This window comes from Hesperophylax consimilis, chromosome 1 (assembly GCF_061612785.1).
Source record: "Hesperophylax consimilis isolate HC1 chromosome 1, BYU_Hcon_1.0, whole genome shotgun sequence".
In the NCBI taxonomy this organism is placed as follows: Eukaryota; Metazoa; Arthropoda; class Insecta; order Trichoptera; family Limnephilidae; genus Hesperophylax; species Hesperophylax consimilis.
The window spans coordinates 49,345,672-49,366,082 of NC_142836.1; the positions used below are offsets into that span (position 1 = coordinate 49,345,672).

Genomic DNA, 20,411 nt, shown 5'->3' on the forward strand with positions numbered 1-20,411 from the left:
TGCTTATAACAGCTGTTGAACACGAAAAGCAATGCCAATGACAGTGATGTAGTGTGGAAATTTTTAATTTTTTTGTTTTTAATTGAAAAAAAAATGCTACCGGACAGCAAAGTGCCCATAACATTTTTTACTCCAAATGTGCTAAGGAATAGCTGGTTAAAGTTTGTCGGGTTAGTGCCGATACACCCTGTATAGATGGGGCAGTTTGAAACAATATTTTTTGTAAAATATCGCCATCTGTTTGACGTGAAAGCAAAAGTGCTCTTGTTTCTCTATCTGCATAGACAGGTTGAGTCACAGCAACACATGGTGGGGTAAAGCTAGTTTAAAATGAAATTTAACCTTGTATTTGGGAAAATCGATATCCAATGTTACTAATTATTATAAACTATAAAATATTACAAGTATTACCGATTTAGGTAATTTAGCTCATTCACACGTGCATTGTAAATACTATTTATTAAATTCGTAATCCTTCGTTGCGAAATCGGCCCCGCGCAAACACCACGCGGGACTGTGCCGGTCGCCTAATGTTATCTCCATTCTTAGGTCGGTCTTCACTCTTCAGTCCTCAGTTAGTGTAAAGCGTGGAGGGACGACTGTTTAGTTATTGTTATTACATTGTTGTTATTTGCCGGCCCGTGCAGTGTTTTCTTTCGATTTGAGGTTTGAAATTAATATTATTATGCCATTTATACACCGCCATAACAAAGTTATGATTATACTATGCAGAGAAATTACCTAGCAGATATTTTTTGTTGGTCCACAAAACACGGTTTACAATCTGTACTTCGTGACTATTTTATTTTTAATAAATAATTATAACATCTATAAATAGTCTTGATAAGTATGAACGAAGAATTTATAATGTTTTCTATTTGCAAAATTTATTAGTGCTTCATTCATCACTTCAAGTATTTATTAAAAAAAATGGTTGTGTGATTTTTTATTTATTTATTTATTAACAATTTTTGAACGGCATTTTTTGTTTTTGGATTTTTTCACTTAATTGTTTATTTTTCCAAAATTATGGTATCGTTCCGGCTTCTTCAACCATTCACTAAGTCAAGTCTTATATTCATTCTCCTTCAACCTCTTTCTTCGTTAATCAAATACGCCTCATTCATTCAACAACACTATCATTACCTGTGACTAGTTCATATAAACTTGCACCGCATTAAAGTTTATTTTAAAAATACTTTACGCTCAAATTATAAAGTTCCTTGTAGTGTTACATGTTTGTACAACAAAGGTCTAAAATCTGATAGTATTATTGTCCCAGCGTCTGGACGATGTAGGCCCTCTGATTGGTCAAATTAAAATTGTCTGTTTCGGGTAACTTGAATATTAAGACACGATTCCATACTAAAATAGGATCGCCTCATAATAATACGAGATTTCTTCAAAAGCATCGTTTCTGCTCATATAATTTTTGGATAATATCGAAGAAAATATGTTTTAGAAAGTTCATAATCCATTGGATTAATTACATTACAATGAAAATTCTTCACAGTTACGTGATTATGTTTGACGTTTATAAAAATTCACGCGTTTCTTCAAGATGGCCGACAGAGCGTACCTCTGGCGGTTTAAAAACGAACCAAATGCCTGGCGCGAATATTTAAATATGCAGCTCACAATATTTGACTACTTACCATTAACAAGCGTTTTATAAGAAGATTTCTTCTGGAAGCTTATCACTTTATAATGGCATTTATCATTATTATTTATATTTTTTTTTCTTATTAATTATATCTGATTTTATATTGGCATGTTTTCTAATTTCTAAAATTTCTAAATTATTTATTTACGATGCTTTATATCCTGAGTGAAGTATTTTAAGACCTGAATTTTTATCGAAAGTGTGATCATTATTCAAAAGATTATTTGCAAACTCAGATTCACTATTTCCATTTATAGCCCTGCGATATTCTTTAGTTCTGACTTCAAAGTTTCTATTGGTTCTACCTTTGTAAAAGAAATAACAATAATCTCAATTGAGTTTTTAAACTCCTGATTTTTTGTTTGAATTTTGCTATCTTTATTATTAAGAATATATTTCTTCATTGTTATTAGTGTAAAACGCCAGTTGAATGGTACCAGGATTGTTTATATATATAATTTTAGAAGTATCGTTATCCACACACAGAATTCTACGCCATTGTTTATTTCTATCTTTAGAAAGACCGTTTGAAGAGAATGTGTTTAATTTTTTTATTTAGTATTTCAACTATCAATTTATTAGAATAACCGTTATTAAATGCTATTTGTCTTATGAATATATTGTTTTATGGTTATATGCTATTTGTTTTTTTTCAGGTCTTAAAATACTTCACTATAAATAATTTTGAAATTTTAGAAATGAGGAAACATATTAATATAAAAGCAGATATAATTAACAAGAATTTTTTTATAAACTCTCTTTTAAATATTTTCCCACTCAACTGGTCTTTCCCGTCTAACGATATTGTAATTCCTAATTATTATAAACCCAGCCTACTCTTACCCCCCCCCCCCTCCTTCCACTTCTTCTTTCCCAATTGCAATCTATATTTAATTTTTGACTTCGGTGTATACACAATAAAATGTAAACATTATATTTATTTATTTATTGGACAATTTGCATAGCGCCGCTTTTGTGAGATATCACCTCAGGGGCGCTATATTGTAATAATCTACCTTTATATATAGATTTTTACTCTCCTGATGAAGGTGTATATATAATCTGGCTTTAAACTTTATTAGATACAGTAACAGTTGTAGGTAAAGAATTACCACGAGTTGGAGTAAAATTAACACCTTTTAATTAAACCGACTGCTAATGTCATCGCACAATTACCCTCCTTTTATTCATAAACACGGGTACAATTAATCAATATGTAATAATCTATCATTTAAGTCAACTTTGTTAAAACTATCTTTAATTGTGACAAACTAAACGATATTGATTCAACTTATAGACATTGACGGTTGTAACACATATTCAAGCACTGCAAGTCTCCTATGAGCTAATTATATTAGGTACGATAACAGTTAATATCAGTTGTAGACATGTAGTCAATAATAGTGTTTCATTTGAAATAATCCATCACAAATACGTAAAATTTCATTTATTCAAACAACTGTCATTATTATTATGCGTAAATTTAGCATGTTATTATTAATTAACTCCTTCCTGTTCCGTGTTTTAACAATATATATACTCACCCTCTCTCTGTGAATGTTCTAATATCTATCTATTAAACGTAACTGTTGTTAATATCACTTAAAATGGGCGAAGCCCAACCAAGAGCCGCCCGCAGGGCCTAGCAGAAAAAAACCCGCGGAGCGGGTTTTTAACTGCTAGTATAGTACATTAATAACATCCGAGTGATTTAAAGTTCCTTCCGAGTATAATGAGCACAACTATAATAGTACAATTTGCTACAACGCGGGTAGTATGAAAAAAACAATTATTCAAGATGCATTGCCGAGTGTGCTCAGTAACTATACCTTCTGATGAGTTGGAATTCGCGTGTGCCGCATGCAAAGGCACATTTCATTAAGCTTGCGGAGGTATTACAGAGAATACATACCGTCGACTTAATTTAAAACGGCGATCTCAACAAAAGTGCAAGCAATGCAAATCAGCCATACCCGGCGCTGCTAGCCCATTGCAGACAAACAGAGATACTATGGATTACATCTATTTACTGTCAGTATCTCCTGTATAATACAGATATTCTCCTATGTACACTGCATCATGTATCACTTTTATGTCAAAGCCTTTTTAGGCATATATATGTATAAATAAATACTGGACCTTGGAGCAGAGTAGAAAAGTTACTGAAACTGGTTTAGCGTTCGCCGCTCAGACTCCGACAAATCTAGAAGATAATCAAGATCTAGTCATGAACAAGGCGTCTAACCTGGAAAAAAAAATATATTCTGGACTAAAATAACATAATTCTTGAAAGTATTCAATTTATGAGTTCTCAATATGAGGATTTCATGGCTAGAATCCGTGACATCGAATTAAAGAATGAAGAACTCACTAAAAAGACCTCAACCTTGAAAGCTAGGATTTATGTCTTGTAAAAATGTCTGGACTTGCAGGAAAGGGAACTCAAAGCGAACAACATAGAAATAAGAGGCATCCCAGAAATCAAAGGGAAAAATCTGCAACACGTTTTATTAAATACCTGCAAAATAACAAAGTCCTCCACTGAAACAAAGGACATAGATGACATTCATGACGCAGCAAAAAAAAACAATAGATAGTCACCCAAGAGAAATAATTGTTAAATTCAAAATGAAAATAGCAAGAGAACACCTGTTAACAGACCTAAAAACTTTCAACAAAAACACACAGAATCTAGAAGACAAACTGAACACCTCAAACATCGGTATGGCTGGATCCTTCTCGCCGATCTTCATTTCAGAACAACTGACATTTCGCGGCAAACAGCTGTGGTACAAGACACGAGCAGCGGCGAAGGAGAAACAATACCGCTTTGCTTGGATTAAAGGGGGGCAGATTTACCTTCGCAAAAACGAGGGAACTAATACCATTATTATCTCCGACGAAAGCAAATTGGCTACACTTTGATAAATTATAATTAATGGTTATTCTTTCGAGGTATGTCTTGAACCTTGCATTTATGTCTCGCTCACATATTTTTATTATTTACTACTTTTCTGGAATTCATTTGATATCACACAGTTCGTGCTACCTCATTAATTTTGTTTTTTGCTATCTCTTTCATAGTACGAGTACTACATCTAACTACATTATTTATACCATATTATTCATATTAAGCACATTTACCATTGTAACTACATTTAAAATCGCATATAATCACATATTATTCAGGAACCAACTTCTATACAACCCACAACCAACACATTACTTATGATTCAATTACACTATTATACCGGAGATGATTCCGGTTTAGATCTTAACATGAATGTCATTGATGATCTGAACAATCTAAATAACTATAAATGGTGCGCTTACAGCGTTAAAATTATATACCAAAGTATAAGAAGCATTTTCTGGATCAATTCAACTACCTATTCGATGTTATTATTTTACCGGAATGTTTGTTAAATAAATATTACACCTCCAAATTTATTTACAATTACTCTGAACACGACACAAATATATATCTCGATAAGTTTAGCGGGATCGTTATCGAAATACTCTTATCACAAGCCAACTGCCTGAAAATTGTATTGAATAATAACTTATGCATTTTTGCAATCTACTCCCTCTTTCCAAAATATTGACTTTTCTGAGTTCACTCCAATCAATTATCAACAGCACAAAAAAAAATAATGATAAAAATAGAAACTACAAAAAAAAACTCCATTTCTACTTTTCAATACTTTTCATTACTACTAAATACCTAACTTATCTCTTATACTGCAAATCCGATTGCAATACATGTGACCACGTTAAAAAAGCCACTACTACTGTAAAAAAATATAAAAAATTTAGATATATATTTTTCTTCATTACACAACTTAGTTGCAGAGAAAAATGAAATTTTTTGTTATGTAATTATGTACATTTATTTAGGAAAAATATGAACTACACCTGTCAATTTGTCTGTCCTGGAACGGGAAACTTTTGTAGTTGGACAGGCAAAGCTTCCTAATATGTAATTTGTACTTTCTTTTGTATCTATATTTAAATAAATAGATAGAGATAGAGAGCCTAGATTCCTAGAGCGTCCCCGACTTTTTATACTATTCATCGACTTTATTTCTACTACGTATCTCATACTAGTGAAGAGATAATGCCTCTGGCGTCTGCGACTTCTACAATGTAACCACTCTTTAAACACTCCAGGCAGAAATAAAAACGAACTTAGAAATTTTGGCTTTGAATTTTATTTACCTAGCTAATAATGTGTTTATGTAAAACATAAAAGTTAAAATACAAAAAAAAATCAAACGAAATATCTTCTGAAACAATAAAGATTGTTTAATTTTTTTTTCGAAGGATGCAAATACGTTGGGGTGCGATTTTATATAATAAATGAGGGAAAAAAATACGCTTTGTAATACATTACTTTTATAGAATTAATTTACTTATTCCTTATTATGCCGTCTCAGTAGAGGTAAAGTCACAAGGAGGAAATCCATAATTGGGTTTATTTTGGCAATATAATACTTATTTTCAAACTGAAATAAATGTAAAATGTCAATTTCCCAAAAATTAATAAATCAATAAAAAATTTTAAAAATAAAAGTACAAATGGTTTATGTTTGGTAGGATGTTTTATTAACTTATATGTAAATATAAAAAGCCCTGACGAAGCTTGAGATAAGCGAAACCTTGTTGGCTGTCATTTATCAATTCAATATAAGTGGTGTATTACGAAGTGTGTTTTTTTCATTTAATAAATAAGTATATTGATATGCAGTTTATAAATCTGTCAACTTCTTAGGACTGAAAAGCAACTACACACAGTAAAATGGTTTCAATATCCGACCTTGATAAAAAAATTCAATGTAGATTCGTATAGTTTGAAATAAACGCCTTTTTTTAAGAAACCGTTCATGATTATGTATTTTTCTATGAAAAATATCGCAAAACAAATCCTTGTTTCCATATCTTCCTCCGTTTCGAAATTACTTTCCTCTGGGTCAAATCCTCGTTTCCATATCTTCCTCCATTTCAAAATTACTTTCCTCGAAGTTAAATCCTTGTTTCCATATCTTCCTCCATTTTGAAATAACTTTCCTCGGGGTCAAATCCTCGTTTCCATATCTTCCTCCATTTAAAAATTACTTTCCTCGGAGTTCCTTTCCATATCTTCCTCCGAAGTTAATGACAAAAAATTACATATGTATGTATATAAATATGCTCATCAAAAATTATATTAGGCTAGGATGTGTCTGCTTATCTCGACTTATAGTACATAATTACCATAACTCCGTGTCATATTCCGAAAGAAACTGATACGATGGCCGCAGAATGCCCTCGGCATATTTTATTCTAAGCTTCTCGAGGGTATTTGTTACTAGGACTCCTGAAGAAGTACCTGATATTCGTTTTTCTGTATTCACAAAGAATGTTAGTTTAATCGAATGCGTCATGAAAATGAAAATAGGCCGGATATGTCGTTTGGAGGATCTACAACTCATGGTCGAATACCGTTATTTAATAAGACCCGAGAGAAACCAAGAGGGTTGAAGGCCGCTCTAAAAATCCGCTGAATCGATAACGTAAACGAGGCATGAAACTATATTGAAGAGACAGCGTCGAACAATTTTTCGGTTTTGTCCATCACTTACGATTCATTCGATTTTTTTTCCCTTTTTTTCTTAGAAAATGATTTCGCCGACATGGAGGCGTGAGACAGAGGTGGTGCATCCCGAGGTATGGGGGAAGTTCGTGAAGACCAACAAAGAAGGGAAGAAAATTAAGTTCCGTGTACAGACCGCCTCAGAAGAATACTACGACGATATGATCGAAATGCTAAACAAGGACTTCTTTCGTGATGAGCCTAACTCCTCTTCTGCGGGTAACTATGATAACTCAACACTGTGACAATTCAACACAATTTTAAAAAGCGATATAAAGTCATTAGAAACGATGAAAAAAACTATTTTAACCTAACCCAACCTAACCTAACCTACATAACCCAGTTAATAAAGTTTTTGTTTCATAACTTTCCATGAATTTATATAACTTTTTAAAGATGTGATGAAGTCAACTAACAAATTCTAATTTTATTATACCTCGAAAGAATAGGTTGTCGTACTCCCAAATAGTTTTAGCGCGTCATGGTCTCGAGGACTTCCTGTGTTTAATACCGGCTGCAGCATTTCTTCTTCCGCATCTCTTTCCATCTATGGGATTTTAAGCATTCCACCGAATACTCACTATTTAAATTCATCTAGCTTTTTAGTCGTATAATTCATAGTTGGATTAAACGAGCTACGAAATTCCTCCGCCATCAAACAGTTGCACAACCCTAACAGTAATATTTTTTTTACAATTTACCTTTATCGTAATTTAATGTTGGAGAGCTCTTGCAAGGGTTCACTTTTTATTTATTTATTATTGATACATTAGATTAGCAGTATTATAAAAACATTCTTTGGTATTTGGGCCTCACCCAGTGAGGCCCAAATATAATACATAATAATCATTTAACGTAATGTACCACCGTGATAGAGCTAGGCTTGTTATATGCGGGATTAGTTATTATGTTCGTTATTCATATGTAAAAGTATTCAGCTTGTTTTTTTTAGATTAAATTTAATATCTTTATTTTATTTATATTTCTCATACTTTCTGGTAATGTATTAAAAAACTATTTCAAGATAATTATAGACCAATAGCCCCACTGTTTATTTTTTACATTTTGGAATTAAATGGTTGTCTTAGTTTTCTATTATTTTTAAATGGTGCAGTTTCAGTAAGAATATTATCTTCGTAAATTTGTAATGTTGCACGGTGGAAGTATAATGCATTTAGCTTTCTGACTTTCAATTCTTTAAACAGAAGTTCTGATGAATAGATACATAGTTTAAGTAGAGTGCTTCGTTAAGCAGTTGTGTATGTTTCTGTAAGTTCTACCCCATCACGTATTTTATATACGTATACGTCATTCTGAGTTAATCTTTATTTAGGACATGTCTTTATTTAGACATATAAGGATGTATGTTAGTTGTAAAATATATGTATGCAAATGAAGGGATGTATTTTTTTTTAGTTATGTGTATATTATATTACTTTTCTTTTTTTTCCTTTTTTGTTTTTGTTCTTACAAAATATGTATGCGTGCATGAATACTAACTCAATTTTGACTGTCCTAAAACGGGAATTCCTCCTAGTTGGGCAGTCAAAGTATTTTTTATCTACATGTGTCATTGTATCATCACCTGTACTAAATAAATAAAAAAATAAAAAAATAAAAAAATAAATAAATAAAAAAATAAATAAATAAATAAATAAAAAAATAAAAAAATTAAATTAAATTAAATAATAATAAAAAAGTGATAAAAATAAAATAATAAAGGCAGTAATAAAAATTAGGCAATGTATGAAAATAATTTTAAGTACGGTTGTGTATAGATATGTGTACTACTATGTAGAGTATGTTTTATTCTGTGATTTCAATTTTTAGTAAAAAAAATATTTTTTTCTCTTTAATCCATTCCTTAATTTAAATAATGTTATTAAAGTGCATGATAAAAGTAATTCGTTGTTTTCCTTTCAGGTGGTCACGAATCTCCAGAATTCCTTACTTTTATAAACAGAGAAGTAAAGAGAGTGATGTTTCCGCAGCAAGTTTGTGTAATTTGCGTAGTTGATGATGATTCCGCGAAAGGAAAGCTTGTTGGATTTAATATGATAGGAGTTGACAACGTAGATGAAGTTGTGGATTTGTCAGAATTGGTAAGTCTGGAACCTTTTTTTCTGTACGTGTTACAGATTCATTAAAATTATTTTGAAATAAACGGCAGTTTATTATAACAGATACCAATTTTGATGATGACAGTTAAATTCAAAGAAAATTTGAGTTACTGAACCAGATTTCACGGATATAAACAGACATAGACTCACAGACAACCAAAATGTGTATATTTAATGAAAAGGTGCAAAATTAACCCAAATCAAAAACTTCAAAAAAGCGTAGCTGAATATTTCGGTGAGACGTTTAGACGATAGTATGATAGAATTCATTACACAAAACATGTGCTCCAACATATTATTGATAATTTAAAATAGATTGACAGTAATAATGTGTGCCGAATTTTGCAAAAACAACGAATAACTATTTTTCAGATGACTTTCGATGTTGGAGTTAAGGTATTGAGCGTTTGGATGGCACTGAAGAAGAATCTCCCTGATATCCATGAGCTGTACGGGGAAGACAAGTACCTGGCCAGCCTCGCTCTGTGCGTCGCCCCAGAATTCAGGGGGATGGGCATTGCCGAGGAAATATTGCGGGGCAGGTATGACATGAAAAGACATTCCAACTAAATACCATTGACTTTATGTTAGTGCTACTACTTTGTACTAGCGCAGACCCGTGCAAACAGGTAATATTATATCCATGAGCTGTACGGGGAGGAAAAGTACCTGGCCAACTTCGCTCTATGCGTCGCCCCAGAATTCTGGGGGATAGGCATTGCTGACAAGTACCTGGCCAGCCTCGCTCTATGCATCGCCTCAGAGTCAGGGGGGTGGGCATTGCTGACAAGTACCTGGCCAGCCTCGCTCTATGCATCGCCTCAGAGTCAGGGGGGTGGGCATTGCTGACAAGTACCTGGCCAGCCTCGCTCTATGCGTCGCCTCAGAGTCAGGGGGGTGGGTATTGCTGACAAGTATCTGGCCAGCCTCGCTCTATGCGTCGCCTCAGAGTCAGGAGGTGGGCATTGCTGACAAGTACCTGGCCAGCCTCGCTCTATGCGTCGCCTCAGAGTCAGGGAGGTGGGTATTGCTGACAAGTACCTGGCCAGCCTCGCTCTATGCGTCGCCTCAGAGTCAGGGGGTGGGCATTGCTGACAAGTACCTGGCCAGCCTCGCTCTATGCGTCGCCTCAGAGTCAGGGGGTGGGCATTTTTAAGGAAATATTGCGGGGCAGGTATGACATGAAGAGACATTCTAACTAAATATCATTGACTTTATGTTAGCTACTAGCGCAGACCCGTGCGTGATTAGGTCAAATTGTATACTTGTAGGATTGATAATTAAATGTTAGTTAAAAAGAGCAGCCTCTTACTTGTCAAGATTAATCCTAAACAAATTAAACAAAAGAGTACTCATTTCAAATACCTATACACGATGTCCGGAAACTCATATTACAAGTGGGAAACCAGAACAATCAAAATAGAGAACCCAATCTTATTTTTCGATTTCAACTTTCCGCATTTGTCAACCAAAGTGTTAAAAAAACTTTTGGTTCTGGGTCGAACCGCTGATATTTCCCTCCTAGTGACCAATTTTTTTAAAATTTGACTAATAAATACCAACTTTGGATTCAAATTTCAACAGATTTTTTTTTTTGTTTTTGTTAAATTGGAATGGAGTGCTGGTACTTACCCTGATGTATGTCTGTGAAGCATGGAAGTAGCAGAAAAGGGTGAAAGTAGAAAAAATAGATGTAAGTAAAAAAAAAAATTTTAACTCTTGAAAATTCATGTAATACATGGTTTATCGTCCTATGTTGTGTGAGAAATGCTAAGATTAAGAAACGGACGCTCAAATTTTTCGGGCATGCAGAACAAATGAACGATTGTAAGGAGAATATATGACACGAATGTTAATGAGTCGGGCCATGTCAAGAGTCAGGATAACAGAAGAGTAAGATTATTAGATTATGGGGTGCGAATGAAGGAATGAGTGTATGTACGAAGGTCCGTCCTCTCTGCCTACCCTTATGAAGAAACGGTTAGTGAAGGTTACGATGGTGTTGATTCCCGTATGGATGGATAGAAGGATATTTTTCATTACAACTGGTCTTTATTCCCAAATAAAGCCCTGAGCTCTCTCACTGAGTTCAATCACCGTGTTTCGTGCTATTTTAAAACATGACCTGGCGCCGCGCCGTATGGCACAGATACCCGTGGATTATTTAGCCGCTAAGATGTACTCGTAATATCATTGTAAAATGACTCTTCGGTCAGAAAACATTGAATTAAATTAAAATAATTTTAAGCCATCGCAACCATAAACAAAGTTAATCATAGTATGATTCAAGTGGGAAGCCCAAAGCCTTCGGTGTGCATTTTTCCCAAATTAAAGGCCAAAGATAGTGAACAAACAAAGCAGCTTATGAAGGACACTTTCCGACCATCAGATTTAGGTGTACGCGTGACGGGGATCCGGAAAATAAAAAATAATGGTGTGTTACTCCAGACGGCGACAAAAGAAGACTGTAAAAAAATTTTAAATGCCCCAGCTCTTGTCAATTCTTCAACCCTGAGTGCCCGACTGCCGACCAAAAGACTACCGAGAGTCATATTTTTTAATGTTCCCCGGGAGCTGACTGATGATGATTTCCTGCAGAGCGCTCTTACCGGCATCTCTGGGATAACTGACGTTGGGAGCACCATAGCGAGCTGCAGGCTCAGTCACCTAGCTGGTGCTCGCACAGGATCAACTTGCCACCGGGTCTACGAGGTGCCTGCTAACCTGCGACACATCCTAGTGGAACAGGGAAAGGTCTTTGTGGACTGGACAGTGTGCCGCGTACGTGATTTTATTGGCCTCACAGTATGTTCCAAGTGCCAAATGATCGGTCACTCTTTCAAGTTCTGTAAAGATCAAACAAGATGTGGTCACTGTGGCCAGGATGGTCACTCCCGCGAAAGTTGCCCAAATACTGCTGCGAAGGCAGTTTGCGCCACCTGCATCAGATTTGGAAAGCCCGCCACTCATCCTACCGGAGACAGGGAGAACTGCCCAGCATACCTAGCAGCGCTTTCGAGGGATTTCTCCACGATCAGCTATGGCGTCTAACTACATAGATGAAGACTATGATGTTGACTTTAAGAGAACTAATAGGTTAGACCAATGGACGGAAGAAATGGTAGAAAAAAACAGTGAAGTGGGAAGTTTTATATGTGTGCAAGTTAATATACGATCAATCTCTAAATATTGGGATGTTTTACATGCTAACCTCCAAAATTGTTGGAAAAATATAGATTTATTAATGTTATGTGAAACATCTATAAAAAGTGAACAAACTTGTCTTTTCGAAATTCCAGGTTATAATAGCATCAGTTACTGTCGCACATCCAAATCGGGAGGGGGTATAAGCTTATATATCCGGGATACTTTAATTTTTACACAAAATACATATGAAACAATGTTTTTCGAAAATATCTCATGCCTAATAACATTACCTAATAATACAACACTTAATGTTCTTGCTATTTATAGACCACCAAATCTTAGTAAACAATCTTTTATAAATGAGCTTTCTTCATTACTAACCAAACATTCGAACCGTAATGAAAATATGTTAATATTTGGTGATATAAATATTGATTTGCTAAATTATATTGACGCTATAACGATCAACTATGAAAACACTCTTTCAAATAATTATTTTACTAAATGTATCAGTGACGTTACGAGGGAAGCCATAGCTAAAGGTAAAGTGACACGTACGTGCCTGGATCATATATTTGTTAGGTATATTAATAAGCACAAAGACACGCACATCCTACGTGCTTGTGTATGTGACTTCATTATTGCTGATCACTTTACAACAGGTGTGAGCATTCCATATTATAAAATGAATAAACGTATTGTAAATGAAGTACGGCAGGTCTCAATTTTATCCCAAAAACGTATAGATTGCTCTATTAGAAATTATAACTGGAGTGCTTTACTACAGACAAACGATTGCACTAATTTATATAATCAAATAAAATCCAATTTTAACGAATTGTATGAAAATAGTAGATTAATTATAGATGTCAAACCTAAAGCTCGACCTTGGATAATAAAAGAATGGATGACCGAAGATATTTTATCACATATTAAAAAAAAAGATTTTTTATTTAAACGATGGAAAAATTCACCAACAAATACAATTTATGAAAAACAATATAAATCATTTCGTAATTATGTCACCAAATTAATAATCAAAAATAAAACGGCATTTTATAATGATAGATTTAAGCATCATTTTACAGACAGCAAAAAACCTGGGATGAAATAAATAAAATTCTAGGACGTAACACAAAGAGTAACTGTGATGATGTTATATCTAGATATATGCTAAAAGATCAATCCGTGGAAATTGTGACAAACCAATTTGTAAACTATTTTTCAGACAGCATTTCTTCAATGGTACACAAATGTGATTTTAGGGCATCAAATATCGTCCCGCTAGAATTGCAACATAGCTTATATATACCACGAGCGTCACTCGCAGACATAGTGAGCATAGTGAAGCTCCTCAAAAATTCAAAGTCTCCTGGCATAGACAACATACGAATGTTTGACATAAAAAGACACATAGATATCCTAGGCCCTATATTAACACATCTAATTAACATAATTTTAACTCAGGCTGTAATACCGGATGAGCTGAAGTGTAGTATTGTCAGACCTATTTACAAAAGTGGAAAACATACCGATATAGGAAACTATAGACCGATTAGTATACTACCAGCTATAGAAAAGATTCTCGAAAAATACTTATCTTTAAAACTAACTAAATACTTGGACTTCTTTTCTATAATAGATCCCAATCAATATGGTTTCCAAAAAAAAAAAGTACCGAAATGTTACTACAGGATTTTTCTAATTTTATAAATAATGAATTGAATAACAAAAGACATGTTTTGGTACTGTTCATAGACAATTCTAAGGCATTTGATACTATAGATACGACGAAATTGTTAAATATTTTGGAGGCAATAGGGGTAAGAGGAAATACACTCAAACTATTCAAAAACTTTTTAACCAACCGCCAAATCAAGGTAAAAATATCAGACAAATTTAGTGAAATAAAAAATGTCAAAACTGGAGTTCCACAGGGGTCAATTTTGGGACCAACATTTTATATTATCTTTGTATCTCTTATGACAAAATTTTTTTCGTTTGTTAAATATTATGTATACGCTGATGATACTGCACTTGTCATATCCCATGAAAATTTATCTATTGCAATGAAATTGTTGCAGCAAGACTTTATTTCTTTATTAAGGTGGTCACATGATTATGGTTTACTAATTAATTCTAAAAAAACAAAACTGATGCATATAAGATCACCACATGCCAAGTATGGCGAGGCACCTCTAATCATATCTCACTCTTTTGACTGCATTCACAACAATATCACACAGCCCTGTGCGTGTACAAATATCGAACTGGTTAACCACTATGTCTATCTAGGAGTTACAGTAGATTGTAACATGAAGTGGGATGTACACATTTCAAAACTGTGTAAGCGCCTTCGGTCTATTGTAGGAAGACTGTATAAAATAAAATATTTTGTACCTTTAAAAACTATGAAATTGATTTATCTGTCTCTTGCAGAATCTACCGTAAGATATGGGATAACTTCATGGGGTCAATCGTGCAAAACCAACATAAAACATGTACAAATGATTCAAAATGCCATGGTAAAGTTGTTAGTAAGCAAAACCGTTTATAACCAGAGGAGAGACATTAGTATTATGTATAAATCAATAAATGTATTACCGATTCGTGCCCTTATGTGGCAAAAAATTGTATTACAGCATATATCTGACAGTCCGTATAAAACAATGGTGGATCATGTACACAATACACGTTTCATACAAAATAAAGGAATGAAAGTACCTGTGTTTCAAAACAAATATGGTCAAAGAACTCTTGAATACACAATACCTTTAATTTTTAACAAATTGCCATATGAATTAAAAGAAAATTGCTCCATTAGTAAATTCTCTTTAATATTAAAATCATGGCTACTAAGGAGTAACCTCATGTATTAAGACTGTTTTTTTTTCCCCACAACACTGTTTCTGTATTTTCAAATAAGGTATTACACAATTTTTTATTTATATTTTTTTTGGTTTTTTTGTAGAAATGTATGTATTACTACGCTAAAGCGTTGATGATTATTTTAATTTTATGTACTATACTATTATTATAGGTGCAACTAATCTCCTGCTGACAAGCTACTTGCAGTAGCTTAGCGGGTATAAATAATATTGTATGTAATCTTTATACAAATAAAAAAAAAATAAAAAAAAAATAAAAATAAAAAAAAAAAAATTCTGGTTTTGACGGCCAAATCTTGATTTATTTTAATTAATATAAATTGATTCCGCAAAGGGAATGTGTGTTATTGAGTTTTCAATACGCTTTTCTATTCCATAGGGTTATGGGACATTATTAAATCAAAACTTTCATGGTTATTGCTTCCTTTTCTTAAATAAAATATATTTCCTACGTAGGTATTCACTTAATAATACAAGGCGGGTTCAGGTACCGACGCCCCGAGGGCCATTATTGGATAACCAATCTCTCTGCCATAAGTCATCCCAATTTCTACGCTACGATGAATTCTTAGGGATGCACTGGATCATCGGGTGAGGTTTGTCTAGGTGTTGGCGGAGGATACGCCTACCCACCAACTGCGTGGCGGGCCGGATTAGGAGAGGCCGATTAAGGGAGACCCTTTCTTCTCTCCAGCCCGACTCTCTCGACTCGTCGCCCTACACCCCAGGGAGAGGGATGGTTTCATACGCCCATCACTCATGTGGACACTGACCCCCAAATTCTTAACCACTTCTCAAGCCTTTTTTTCTTCCCAGATCATCATTTTCATTAAAAAGACCTCCCAAAGATGACGTAGGCCCTAGGGAAATTATTTTCCTCCGGACCTCTAGTGTGGAGTTAACTTTAAAAAAGGTTATGTTAACTGTGTGCATAAACAAAAACATAACTTATTTGATTTTTTTTAATTTTCAGAATTGATATCTGCAAGGCAATTGGGATGAGGGTAACTTCATCGTCGTTTTCAGGTCCAGCTTCCCAAAGAGTAGCCACAAAAGTCGGGTTCATTGAAGATGGATCATATCTGTTCTCAGAACTGATCAAAGAAGTTGGCTTTCCTATAAACAATAAATGCGAAGCAATGAAATCGCAAACATATAAATTTGAATAGTACAATTATTATAATAATTCATCTCCCAGTGCAATATTATTTAATGCATCAATCACTACACAATATGGTATGGTGGTGTATTGTTTAATACATCAATAAATAAATGAGATTTTAATTTCTAAGTTTTTAAAGAGTTTTAAGTTAATATTTCAATTTCACTTTAAGAGAGGACGAAAATAAAATCCATGGAGGTGTCCATGTCAATTTGGGAGGCGGATATGGGTACCGCAGCCCCGGGAAATATTTATTGGATAACCAACACCTCTGCCATAGATCACTCCAAGTCTTTTGATACGTTTGGTGACTTAGTAGTGGTGCCCGGGTTCATGGGCTGAGTTTTGTCCACATCTTGGCAGCGGATGCGTTTGCCTACCAACTGCGTGGCGGGCCGATTCGGGAGAGACTGGTTGAGGAAGACCTTTTGACCTCTCCAGCCGGATTCTCTCGGCCCATTGCACTGCACCGTAGAAGGAGGGATGGATTCATAATTTCGTCACTCCTGGATACATTGACCCCCAGATGCCTACCCACCTCTCACATCCTTTTCCTTCCTAGAACTTCCTCTCATACCTTTCCATAAAAAGATCAACTACACAGCATCCCCAAAGATGACATAGGCAATGCGGAAAATTGTTTTTCTCAGTGCCTCAATGCCTAATGTAAAAAAAAAGAAACCATCCAATAATGGCAATAAGTATAAGATTTACAATGAAGACATATTTATTAATGTATAATATATGTAGTTAACGTCTAACTTAATTATAAACGTTAATCTAAACAATCCTCTATTTTAATTAACAAACTTTGATGATTTTTTAATAAAATATTTTGCAGAATAAACTCTGGATATTGACTGATTTTCATTGACCCCCGAATCCCAGTGATGTTATAATTACGTATATAAATATATATTTTTATATCATTGTTCCACTGCACATTTCAAATATTGTTTGCCGTATGAACTGTTTTTTATATTTATTTCCAATTATTATTTGTAAGAACGTTATTCACATTATATTAATAAATATTTAATTTTTTTAAATGACCAATTTGATGATTTTTTTTACTACCAAACTAGGTTCATGCTCGTATTACGGGAGTCGTACATGATTTAAGTATGAAGAGAAAAAAAATATTAATAAATAAATATTATAAAATAAAGTCGATATCCATATATATGTTTGTGCGCTTAGTTCTTCTAAACCACGCAACGGACTTTACTAGGGTTTTTATTATTATGTAGAGAATATCTTCCGGTAGGTTTATATATATATATATATATCCCGCTACATTTGTTACGTCCGACCCCTAAAAATAGGGGAGACCCAGGAAAAGACATTAAATAAAACACACAATGTTTGCATAGCATAAAAACTTTAAAAAGCGTAATGTTGAAAAAATGTTTGTCTACAAAAGTAAAATAAATGAAAAGGTAATATTAATTAGAATTATAAAAATAATATAAATTTAAAAAACTCTTCGTATTGTTGAACTTGGGCTCCGGGCAAAGAGAATTGGCAATCACAATCGTAGTAGAAGTACCATATCTACTATATGAGGTGCATGATTCGTGAGCCCAACTTTTACACTGGCTGCATTGAATCCAATTTTCTGTTAATGGTTCAATATAATTTTCGTCACAAATAAGGCATTTCAAATTTTTATTTTCATCTGTTTTTGCTTTAACTTTCATTCCGCTGGGGTAGATGGGCCAAGTTTTTTTTCTTTATGATTTCATTTTTTTTTATTTTTTCGAATGTTGGCTTCATTTTTGCCTTTTTGTATGTTTTTTATGGGAGTAGAAGTAATAACATCTGACTTTTGGCATTTTCTTATTCTTATTGCCGAATTAAAATTTGCTTTGGGCATTGGTCTAATATCAAATAATGACTTAATCTTCCTTGTTAATGAGTGCGTAAATTTTACCGGTGTTAATTTCGTTAATGATTTCAGCAGGAGGCAAGGAAGCTTTATCTATAACATCCACAGAATGCGGTTGTTGATTCGTTGGAGATGTGCAGCCTTCAGAGTTTTCTGGTTCAACAGGACGATCTGTCACTGTGGCAGGAGCATAATCAATGTCACTAAATGCATTATCAGCATAATTATATACCACGGAAAGGAAATCACAACGCGTTAACCTGTAGAAAACGCTCTCCATTTTCAGCAAGTAATCACAGAGTTTGTTTTCCTGTTCAGAGGAAAAATTTTTAAAAAACGACCCAACTTTTTCTTTGTGGATCCAGATTTGATGTGGCGATAGAATGTTGCATGTGATGGATTCCTTGTATTTATTCACTTTTTTCATGGCTTTAGCCATCATTAACTCAGTCCAATTTGCCTGGTTTGTTTTTCGTACGTGTGTATACACCTCCTATAAAAATATAAACATTGTAAATATGTAATACGCATTAACATATAATCAATTAAAAAGTTCATTCACTCGGGCAAAGCGAATGGTCAATCCGCTTTGCCCTATTCGCTTTGCCTAAGGCAGTATCAAATAACGCTTTGTTAAAAAAATACAAAGTGGTTGCTGTATTTCATAACTAAACTTAGTTTTTTAGATAGGAAACAAATAAACATGGGATGAAATAAACTAATCTTCACATGAAATATAACCAAATAATAATAATCACAAATACCTTACCTTCGTTTATCCTATGAAAATTCTAAAAAAACGATATTTTATCAAAAAAGCGTGTGTTCCAGCCAAATGACAAATATTCGCTGTCATGGCAACGGTAGTGATGCGGTACACCGATTATGATACTATTAGCTCATTCTAGTGGTAATTTTCGGAAATATTCACCTGGTCCATTCGCTTTGCCTAGGTCTTCCCTACGTGCATATTGAAATTATAGAAAGTAGGGAAAAGTCGAGTAACGCTGGGTACACGTCAGCTAGTTATTTTATAAACCATAATAAAAATATAAATCAAAATTATACTGAATGATCAAAAAAATATTAAAAAAAAACAGAAATAATCATCAAAATATTTAAAGTAAGCTTAAAATACATCCAAAATTATACCAAATACGATTTATAGAATGTGTCGGATTGCACTTTTTTCCGAAATGAATAAATAAAATAATAATAACATGTGTTACAAAAAAGTATTCAGGTACGCGACACATTACGCTATATGCAACTTGGCTCATTTCAGCCAGCATTTCGCCATTCACTACCAATAGGAATCTCGTAATCGCACTGTCCTGAATGTGTAAGTAAAACAATAATTTACATTTTTCATTAAATTAATTGGTATCAGTTATTAGTGCTTCCTTACAATTATTGTTGATTTGTATTATATATTTGCACCATTGAGTAGTGCTTTCACACAACGGCGACCGCACGTTAACAACAATGAGTTTTAATAAGAAGTTTATTTCTGAGACCCAATCTCACAGTGCTGTTTGGAATAAGTCATTTGATGAGTAGGTACTCCAGAGGTTTGGTCACTATAAGCTTATGGCTAGAATATCTAGAGTATCCATAGAGCTTGTCTGGGTCTGTAAGAGAATCTTTGGAGGGGACCCCACGAAACATGGTTTCCTCTTTCACCGCATACATTACATTTATATTGATTGACTCTAGATCCTCCAAAATTCGACAAATAAATTCAAACAAATGCATTCTTTTCCATACTTTAATCGTAATTAAATCATTAAGAACAATTCTGTGGTATAAGATTATACTTTAATAGGCAAACATAAGCTGGACCACAATACTCGTTAAACATTTAACGAAGGACTAATCGTACCCAAGCAAATATGGGCAAAGAACGCCAGG

At 33.9% G+C, this 20,411-nt stretch overlaps 2 protein-coding genes across 2 annotated transcripts in view; one reads left to right on the forward strand and one right to left on the reverse strand.

Moving 5' to 3' along the window:
* The window catches only part of LOC149427052 (uncharacterized), a 421,382-nt gene that overhangs the window by 306,155 nt on the left and 94,816 nt on the right, over positions 1-20,411 (reverse strand). The gene's annotated exons all lie outside the window — the stretch shown is intronic.
* Positions 554-17,445, forward strand: LOC149427056 (uncharacterized). The gene is made up of 5 exons (XM_089634890.1): positions 554-666; positions 7,319-7,514; positions 9,219-9,397; positions 9,788-9,957; positions 16,424-17,445. The coding sequence occupies exons 2-5, from the start codon at positions 7,322-7,324 to the stop codon at positions 16,617-16,619; spliced, it is 738 nt and encodes a 245-aa protein (XP_089491016.1). The 5' UTR covers positions 554-666; positions 7,319-7,321; the 3' UTR covers positions 16,620-17,445.